General features: G+C 55.3%; 2 protein-coding genes across 2 annotated transcripts; one reads left to right on the top strand and one right to left on the bottom strand.

The window, feature by feature from the left end:
- Window positions 1–312: 312 nt before the first annotated feature.
- Window positions 313–3271, top strand: MONBRDRAFT_26022 (uncharacterized protein; the record flags this gene model as incomplete). The annotated part of the gene is made up of 5 exons (XM_001746433.1): window positions 313–951; window positions 1069–1278; window positions 1451–1792; window positions 1934–2855; window positions 2985–3271. The coding sequence occupies 5 exons, from the start codon at window positions 313–315 to the stop codon at window positions 3269–3271; spliced, it is 2400 nt and encodes a 799-aa protein (XP_001746485.1).
- Window positions 3272–3479: 208 nt separating this feature from the next.
- MONBRDRAFT_37346 (uncharacterized protein) lies at window positions 3480–9878 on the bottom strand (the record flags this gene model as incomplete). The annotated part of the gene is made up of 21 exons (XM_001746307.1): window positions 3480–3765; window positions 3913–3970; window positions 4062–4178; window positions 4274–4358; window positions 4464–4507; window positions 4647–4793; window positions 5622–5693; window positions 5786–5904; window positions 6008–6069; window positions 6144–6224; window positions 6318–6395; window positions 6493–6576; window positions 6692–6884; window positions 7030–7319; window positions 7431–7656; window positions 7747–7910; window positions 8090–8244; window positions 9067–9091; window positions 9334–9549; window positions 9626–9769; window positions 9861–9878. The coding sequence occupies 21 exons, from the start codon at window positions 9876–9878 to the stop codon at window positions 3480–3482; spliced, it is 2664 nt and encodes an 887-aa protein (XP_001746359.1).
- Between the last annotated feature and the right edge of the window lie 13 nt (window positions 9879–9891).

The following is a 9891-nucleotide window of genomic DNA, read 5'->3' as shown; positions in this document are numbered from 1 at the left end:
ACACACACACACACACACACACACTCTCTCTCTCTCTCTCTCTCTCTCTCTCTCTGTCTCTCTCACACTCTCTCGCTCGCTCGCTTCGGATCCTCCAGAAGTGAGAGCGTGTGCGGCGGCAGATGCAGCTGGGTGCTCAAGGGCCCGGTGGTCGACTTGTGTTTTGTCTCTTGCCTCGTCCTCTTCTTGGTGTCAGAGCGCTCCTGGTTGTCTGCAAGGTTTGCGCCAGCTCGACAACCACGGGTGCATTCTCAAACGCATCTCATCCCAGGCCCATCTGCGCCCCCGATGTGTCTTAGCCACTGCTGAAGCATGGGAGGCGCATCGTTCCAGGTCGGGTTGCTGGCCCTCCTGGTCAGTGCGGCCATCGCACGACCAGCCAACTCTGGTTCCATCGCAGACGTTGATTGCAACGGCCACGGGATCTTCTATCAGGAGGAAGCGGCCCTCGGGGTCACAGCCTGTGCCTGCTTTCAATGCTACACCGGCCCACATTGCTCGACCCTCCGCGGCAACTGCTCGCTCGAGACGCGCGTGGCTGAAGCCGCCCTCTTTCAAACATGGTTTGATCACGTCGATGCTGATCTCAGCATCACCGTGCAGCGTGACTACCACCTGCCATACATGAAGACGCCGCGCAGCTTTCCCCCAAACGCCGATCCCAGCGACTACGACAGCCTATCCCTCCTCCTCAACTCCAGCATTCATCGACTCCATCAGCGCGTGGGCAACGTGGACACTTCTGGCATGACCCTCTTGATTGGTGCCGGGGGTGTCCAGCTCATCGATGCCGCCCTCTATGCCTTGACCCAGCGCAAGCCTCAGCCCGAGTACATGCATGTTTATGCCCAACCCCCCTTTTATCCACACTTTCACCAAGCCTCCAATATCAACCCTCTCACAAACTTTACCCAGGATCTGACATCCCTTGATCGCAGCACGCTCATCGAGGTGCGATATAGCAGATATCCGCCCAGCCCCGATCCCGCACCACCGCACGCCCTCTCACTCCTTGTGCGGCATTCGCTGTCACGCTCACCAGTCATCCGCCCTCTCCCTGCATGCCAGGTCCTGACCACGCCCAACAACCCGGACAACGAGCGCAAGTACCCCGCCGCGCCCGACGCTGCGGCCCGCATCACTGACCTGGTCTACTACTGGCCTCAGTACCTCGACATTAATGAAACCTTTGCCGATGATTTGATGATCTTCTCGCTCTCCAAACTGGCTGGCTATGCCGCTTCACGCATTGGCTGGGCCTTTGTGCGAGATAGTCAGGTTTGTGCCCCTTGTCCTTCCTCAGGGATCCCTGTTTTTAGGGGAGACAATGACAAAAAAATAAAAAAAAGAACCGAGTAGGGCGAAAAGACAAAAAACAATAAAGATTGCCTAGTAGTTATCATCCCTGCGACACAGCGGCCGCTCAGCTGCACCGTGCGCTTCACCTTAGGTGGCTGCAACCATGAGCAATTACATGTGGCTACAATCTACCGCTCCCGCTGTGGAAGCGCAGCTGCGTGCCGTCAAGCTTCTTGATGCCATCGTTGATCAGAAAGACGTCAATGGCCTCGACTTTTTCACCGCCTCCCGCGCCTTGCTGTCGGAGCGGTGGCGGCAGTTGCGCTCCCTCTTCACCGCCTCTGACAGCTATCGTCTGGCGGGCCAGGACGGAGGTTTGTTCATGTGGATTCAATGTCTTGATCAGCAAGACCAACTTGACTGCGCCGCTCCTTTTGCCTCGGTGGGCATCACCACCGAGACTGGCGTCCCCTATGGCAGCGATTCCAGCCACGTACGCGTGTGCATGGGCCATGACAATAGCACCTTTGCGCTTCTCCTCCAGCGCCTGCAGACGCTTCTGCAACGATCCCGTGCGGGTGACCGCTCTAGCGGACCGTCTGTTTCACAAACGCTCATGCACGCCGATTGGCAGCGCGCCCAAGCGATCGTGCCCGCTAGTACCCATCGGGGGGACAACTACTGGCAAATGACCCGTCGCCTCAACGCATATCTTCCTCGCTATGCTCTGGACCGACATCAACTCATCGACTGTGATGGTCTGACCGTTGATACCCTGCACATGGTGGAACGTGCTTTGCGTCCTCACCAGGCCCAGGCACTTCAAAGCCTGTACGAGGACCGAAATGATCCGCGCCGTTGGGCCATCACGGACGACCTCGAGCTTCAGCAGGCACGCGAAGTCGAGGTGGCAGCCACGTCCGCCGCCTCACACGACGTGGTTCGAGATGGCCTTTGCCATCGCGTCGTCATGCAATACGTGCACCACGTTCCCACTCTGCGTCTGGCACAATTAGATGCCCTTCCCCTACCGCGACTACCCGTGCGTGAGCTTGCTCCCAGTGTGCTCGCGGCCGCAACGCCCGAAGCCCACGAAGTCTTGCACAATACCACCCAATGCTTCAAGTGTCACCTTGTCGGCAACGCAACGGACGCTGCAGCCCGTGAGACGGACTTTGAGGCAGGGATCCAAGCTCCAGCCTCGGGCAGCGCAGACCCGGTGGTACCTGACTGGCCGCGCGAGTTTGATGTTCGTTTTGGTCTCTACGCCAACACGAGCACGCAGTCGTTGCAAAACTCGACCTCGCACATGTATTGGAACTACGACGTGCCTTCCATGCACATCCAGCACAGCGAATGCCCCCCCGACTTCTTGCCGCAAATCCCTGGCAGCATCACGGCTGCCTGCAACCTGACCTTCCATCTGGACGGCCTGTGGATCACCTGGCACAACGCTTCGCAGAGCACCACGGACACGCCTCATTGCTGTCAAGTCATTGCAGCAGACATGACGGACAACCTGGGTCTCAATGAGCTGGGCGGGTTTGACTACCTTGGTATGTTCTCCTTGTCACAATGACGGCCTTGTTTGGCCTCGCCTGTTTTCCTGCCGTCTAGCGCTGATTCCTCTATTTTTCACATGGCTGCAAATGTGCTTTTTGTGCATTTGCATTCGTAATTCACAGGTATGATGTATACGACTGATCTCTGGGGTCGAGAGTTGGCAGCCCAGGCCTGGACAAACGGGGCCCAGTTTCCTATTTCTCCAGGCTTTCACATTATGATCGACCCCTCGTCCAACGAGGATGTGCACTACTACAATGGTGGTGCATATCAGCTGGAATGGGCCCTGGGCCCGCGCAACGTGGCTCCGCAGCCCCGTGAGCTTTTTGAGTTGCCTCCGACACCCGAGTGTTTGCAAATGTGCACACACGACATGCCGCGGGTACCCCTGCCGCAGCCCCGTTTCTGAGTTGTCTCACTCTGATGGGCAACGGTGCAGGTGATTTGAATTCAATGGATTGTCACGTGAAATTGTGAATAAATGTCCAGTGGCATGCATGGCGTGACTCAATGTCAACCTAAGCAGAGCCAGCTGGAATGGACTAAAGGGGCACAGGGAACTAGTTTTATAAAATCAAGCCACCGCATGCTCGAGGCGAGTGCTGTCGGTCACAACTTCAGGGCCGAAGATGGGCCGGCATTTCCTCGAGACAGTCCTGCGCCTCCAAAGGCACACGCAGCCACGTATCATGTTCGTCAACGCTGTCATAAGCTGCACAGGCATGGACAGCTCCCTGCTTGCCATAAAAGACGGCCTCTTCTCCAATGGGGTACACTGGTTGATGCCAAACATCCGTGTTGATGTGGATGCCAAAGGTGCCATCGCAATAAAAAGCCACAAAGTCTTCCGGTCGCACATTGTCCTTGGGAAGAGCTAGCAGCGCCACGTAAGCCTGCCCATCCCTAAAGATCATCAAGGACGAAAACCCAAGGAAAAAAAAAAAAAAAAAAAAAAAAAAAGAAAGAAAAAGAAAGAAAGATGAGCAAAGGCACTTTTATCGAGTGCCGCAGCTGGGTGGATGGGCGGTGCACAGACATGCAAGGACGCACCGGGGGCAAACAATTTGACCACCGTCGGGGTGATAGTTGGCCTCGCGCGTCACGCACTCTGCGGCCATTCAAGATGGACCCGGAACGTGAGAGCCCTCAAGAAGAAACAAGATCACCTTACTAAACCTGTGAGCGCGATTCAAACCTACCGGTGCGAGGTGTTGCAGATAGACACGTGGGGATGACACCGGTCGTGTAGTTGCCGCCCACCGCTTCGTTGATCGCAAGAAGCTCCCGGTCGTGCCAAGCAAACGTGAAGAGGCCCTCTGCGGATCAATAGGGTGATATCATCAGATGAGTGGGACGGCAGTGTACTTGGCACGGCGCTAGTGGTGGTGTAAAAATCAGACCACACTCTTACCGCGAACACCTCCGGCGCGGCCGCTGGATTCACAGATGGGGCGTCGACCCGGCAGCTGCGGCCATTGTGCAATGTCCACTTTGGCCTGAAGCAGGTGTCATCATATGACATGTGAGCTTTCGGCTGGCAATGCGAGGCGCGCAACAGTGCGCTCTGAATGAAGGGTTTTGACCATCCTGATCAAGCTTACTGCGTCAAAATCTTCTTTTGAGGCGGGGAACATGGTGGCGTAGCCTGGCAGGACAGCGGTCGGAACAAGGTGAGGGGCCTCACATCTTGGGACACTGGGCCTTTGCCTTCTTCTTTCTGATGCGCCAGCAAGTCGAAAGTATGCATCAAAGGCAGTGGGTCGTAGCTTGGGTAGCAGCTTTACCTTGCAGGTTTGCTTCTGTACCCCGAACCAGAGGAACGCGATAACCCTTGATGGCCGGGTCAATGCTGAGTCCAGCCGAGTGATCGGCGTAGCCTGAGCCACCCGATACGTTACTCGCACTGCCGGTGACCACCGTTCGCAGTGAACCTGGCAGCCAACGTAGCGGTGCAGGAGAAAACGCCAGCCCCAGCCCGCTGGACCTTACACAAGTACGGGTCCATGTCCTCGCAGCTGCACAGACCGCTGCCATTTTCAGAGATGCCAGCTTTGACCGAGACGATTCCAAACAAAATATGAAACAAAAACAAAATGGATCAGAGAGAGAGAGAGAGTTTGAGAGAGAGAGAGAGAGTTTGAGAGAGAGAGAGTTTGAGAGAGAGAGTTTGAAAGAGCGTTTAGAGAGCGAGAGAGAGAGAGAGAGAGAGAGAGTTTTTGAGAGAGAGAGTTTGAGAGAGAGAGCCAGAGAGAGAGAGAGAGAGAGAGAAAGAGAGAGAGAAAGAGTCCAAAAGTGGCACGTGTGCACAAAAGGTGGTTGGGCTTCACAAGACAGTATTGATCGGTCACGTTTGAACGCCGCACATTCAGTCTTTCGCTGTGTTGCTTTGCAGATTCCCATGATACTGCCGTGTTATTGGTGAGTTTTGAAGGGCTCTGAATTCTTGGCGCATTGGTTGAGATGGTGCGAGTCTTGCGAGCAAAGTCTTTATGATTGGCAAAGCCATTTGGGGAGCTGGCAGGCTGGCAGTTTGATGCAAGAGCGGCGGAATGAAGAGCACGCTTGCTCGCAAAGAGAGAGCGAGAGGGGAGAGAGCGGAGAAGGTAGAAAATGAAAAGATAGGACAAATGCAGATGGGCACAGTTTACTTCTTGCCGCCCTTCTTGCCGCCCTTCTTGGCAGCTATGGAAACGAGCAGCGCAATAGCTGTGAGATGAAAAGCGATCAACGATCACTGGCGCTCATGCGCTTGCACCCACCCTTGGCCTCAGCCGCAGCGCGTTCCACGTCGATGGGTGCGGGCTTGACAAAGGGAATGAACTCGCGGTACTCTGTGAAAAGTAATAAAAAAAGATGAGTGCCAGCACACCAACGATTTGAAGCGCGTCGAGCGGGGGGAGGGGGTAAAGACTCATAAACTTACGAGAGGGCATGTAGGGGCGCAGCACTTCAGGCACAACGACGCCACCGCCGTTGGAAAAGTTGCCGACCTGGAAGTTTTCCAGGATGCAGCACACGTTGCGCGTTGTGGCGCACAACGTGCTACATGGCCGACGCAGGCAGATAGCAGGCACAGTCCGTGAGCGCACCGGAAGCGACGGAGGGAGGCGAGACGTGCTAAAAGCAGAGTCGGCGCCAATCTCACCTGTTGAGCATGTGCACGTAATCAGTGCGAGCGTTCAGCTTCTTGGTCTGGCCATACCGGATCTGTTGCACATGAATGCATCCATGAGGTACCTGCACCTGCAAATGGCTGCCAAGCAAGGTGACGAAACACCAACCTTGAGGCGGCGCGCCTGGTAGTCAGTGCAGTTGGAGCAAGAGACGAGCTCACGGAATGCTCCCGAGCCGGGGAACCAGGCCTGCAGGGGCAAGAAGAGGTGTTGTCACCGATAGCGGGTGAGACAGGTGTCACATGCTTGTATGATTGTAAATTCCAGGGGCAGAGCACTGACCTCGACATCGTTCTTCTTGGCCGCGGCCAGGTTAAGGGCACCGGACACGATGCTGACGACCTGGTAGGGCAGACCAATCTACTCGAGGATTGTCGGCACAAGGCAACATCAGATATAATGAGCGTCAAGAATCGAGCCCGTGTGGCTCCCGAGCCTGGCAGAACGGGGTACGAACAGCCTTGAGAAAGTCTTCGGCGTTGGCCAGCATCTCATCCATCAGCTTCCAAGAGATGTCGTCATGGGGGCTGCAGATCACAAACTGCGTCGGACGAGGACGAGGGAAAAAAAAAATGGTGGCGTCAGGACCAAGATAGAGGTACCGGGGTGCTCATCTTTCGTCATCTTTTGCTGTGACAAGGACCCGGCACACCTACCTGCTCAATCTTCTTGAACTGATGCACGCGGAAGATGCCCAGCGTGTCACGGCCGTGTGAGCCGACTTCCTGGCGAAAGCACTCGGACACACCAACATAGCGCAGCGGCAGCTCCTCTGGGTTGATCCACTCGTTGCGGTGGAAGGCAGCAATGGGCTGCTCAGCAGTCGCGATGAGATATTTTTCTTCGACCCTGCACCCAAAGTCAAGGGCGGAAGACGTGAGTGGAGCTGGTCAGGAAGAAAAGACAAAAAACAACAACAAAAACCAGGGGACACAGGAGCAGCTAGTAGCCATGGCATGAGAGGGCAAAGATGATGCAAAGTACTAAATCGTACTCGGCATCCTCGGCGCGCTCTGAAGCCTTGCCCGTGACCTTGTACAGCTCCTCGTTAAACTGGCTGAGCTGCGCCACCTGTGTCCTCAGAAACATGCGAAACCTGTCAGTGTGACACATTACACGGGTTGCGACCAAACAAAACTCCAAGGTCCGCACCTCCTGCATGACCTCCTTGCGCATGAAGAGAGGTGGTGAGAGAGCAGTGAAGCCACGGTCCATGAGGAACTGAACGCTGAAAGCGCACAGGGCCTGTTCCAAAGCCACGGCAGCACCCTTCAGGTAGTAGCACTGTCCAGATCAAGGGTGTCAGCAGCCGTCGAACGCAAAAATGCAGATGAGTTAGCATTGACGAAGAAAGTCATGGAAGGAAAGGGGGCAACACCGCAAAAAGGGGCGTACGCGTGAGCCGGCGGCGACGGTGCCACGCTGAGTGTCGACGCCATCAATCATGGTAATGAGGTCGACGTGAGAATACTCCTTGCGGGTCTGGTTCACAGCCGCATCACCGACGGTGCGGAGGATAAGGTTGTTGTCCTCGTTGTCGGAGATGGGGACCGAAGGGTGCAGCACGTTGCCGACGGAACGCAAGAGCTCATCACGCTGAGCCTCAAGCTCCGCCGCTTGCCTAAAGAATTATGAGAAAAGAAAAATTAACATCCTTGCCCAAGAACGCAAGAGGGCAGGACGTTTTTGGCTTTGTCAAGAGACAACGTACTGTTCAACAGTCTTGCGTGCCTCATCGATGAATCCCGAGAGCTTGCGCAGCTGCGTCACGGTGAGGCCTCCCAAAACTTCGGCGGTCAGAGCCTTGGGGTCGTCCATCAGAGCGGTCGTGATGTTGGCCGGCAGGGCGTCTGAATCGCCGACAGCCTCCTTGGCCTGTGCAGCAGAAATGAAACATCGAATAGGGTGGTCAGTGTCGATCGACGAGGCAGTGGGCGCATGATCAGGGACCGGGTAGATTGACAGGGTTGGCCAATTGGAGTGCTTAGTTTGAGCAAAGACTTTGACTCGACATCAGATGACCTGCCCACGGTCGGCACGAGCTTGGGACTGACCTTCATTTTGGCGCCCACGGTCTTGGCTGTAGCATTTTTAACCTTGCTGTAAAGGTCACGCTTGAAAGCGGTCTGGCGCCAAGCCAGATCAGCATCCATGATCTGCTGAACCAGGCCCTCATCTTTGTAGCGATCACGCTGGATCTTCTTGACGCCTGAACACGCCCAAGGGAAAAGGGTGAGCGAAACACCAAAGGAAATTGGGGGTGGGATGGCGATGAGCAACACAGGGTCAGAGTTGGGATGGGTCGAAACGAATCGAGTCCAGAAGGATACCTTCGGGGCCCAGGGCCTCGGGGTCCTCTTGGGGACGGAAGGATTCAATGTCCAAAACCATGTTGGAAGGTCTGTCGGGTCGATGTCCATGCGGATGCCAGTGCGTGAGCAATACAAAGTCTCGCCGGGACGAATACAGACGAAATCGGGCGAGTAGATCAAGCTCGGTGACCAACCTGAGAAGCTATCTCTGTTCTCCAAACCAGCCCGAGAAGGCCGCGAGGATAAGCCAGACAAGGCAGGCGACACAAGGATTGCAGGAAGAAGCACCCAGACCAGATCGTGTGAGTTGAGGCGTTTACAAATCAACGTGGGTTGAGGCCCAGCAAAATGTTTGGAGCATGCAGCAAGAAAGCGAGTCGATGACACCACCAGTGGCATACCCGACGACAACAACAGGGGCAAAGGAGAGGAAGACCGATCAGAATGGCAGCCACAGACAAGACGGACGGGGCGAGAGAGAGAGAGAGAGAGAGAGAGAGAGAGAGAGAGAGAGAGAGAGAGAGAGAGAGAGAGAAGAGAGAGAGAGAGAGAGAGAGAGAGAGAGAGAGAGAGAGAGAGAGAGAGAGAGAGAGAGAGAAGACAGAAGTCAACGTGGGTACCTTATGACAAGTAACTCACGGTGTAAGGAAAAAAGTGCAACCTCTTTGTGAGGTTCACGTGTTTGTGTGTGATGCTCTAAAATGTCTGACAATAAATACCTGGCTGTCTCACTACTTGTGTTCGCTTGCAAAAAAAAAAAAGAAGAAGAAAAGTGGCTGGTTCATATCAATTCAGCAACCAGGTCAAGGCGGGTCGGCTCGCCGAATCTTTAGAAAGCCTCCTCGCAGTTTTGGGGAGGGATAAAGAGGTTGGGGTTGGAGATCTGCAGCACGTCATACAACAACGTCAGTTGAATGTTGAATGTGAGGTGGTGAAGCAAACGTGCGCGCGAGCGATGCAAAGTAGGCCCGATCAAAGTGACGTACGCCAATGGTAACATCGGCAAACTCCTCATACACAAAACCGAAAGAGTCGCCCATCTTGTCATCGCGAACGGGGACGCAATCGTGGGTAAAGGTTTGGTAGCGGACGGCTGGGGCGTACTCAAACGAGTAGCGGGGGTCGAACCACTGGGTGAGGGTCAGTTGGTCGGGGTAAGAGCCCAAGGTCTCGTAGCCAGTGAAAGTGGCGTTGGGGGAGATCTGCGCGCAAGAGAAGGAGTGCATGAGCGCAAGTGCAAGGCATGGCCCATAGGATCCCGGGCATGGTGTAACATACGTCATGATGGTAGAAGGGATGCTCGATGCGGTACACGGTGCAGCGGCGGGTGTGGCGGTTGGTCACGTAGGCCTTGCGCTCGTGGTACAGCTCCAAGATCTCGTAGTACTCGTTGTCGCTGCTGTCACCAGCCGACTCCTCATCCTAGACACATGGCATGACGCACAGGGATGCATGCGTGAGTGGTCACGCTTCACAACCGCGAGACCAAACGTGGATCGACCAGTCAACGCACCAACATCCACTTGCGCATGTAACGCCATCGT

This window comes from Monosiga brevicollis, genomic scaffold (genome assembly GCF_000002865.3).
Source record: "Monosiga brevicollis MX1 MONBRscaffold_12 genomic scaffold, whole genome shotgun sequence".
NCBI lineage: Eukaryota > Choanoflagellata > Craspedida > Salpingoecidae > Monosiga > Monosiga brevicollis.
The sequence above is the reverse complement of the archived record's forward strand: the minus strand, read 5'-3'. Positions and strand labels throughout refer to the sequence as shown.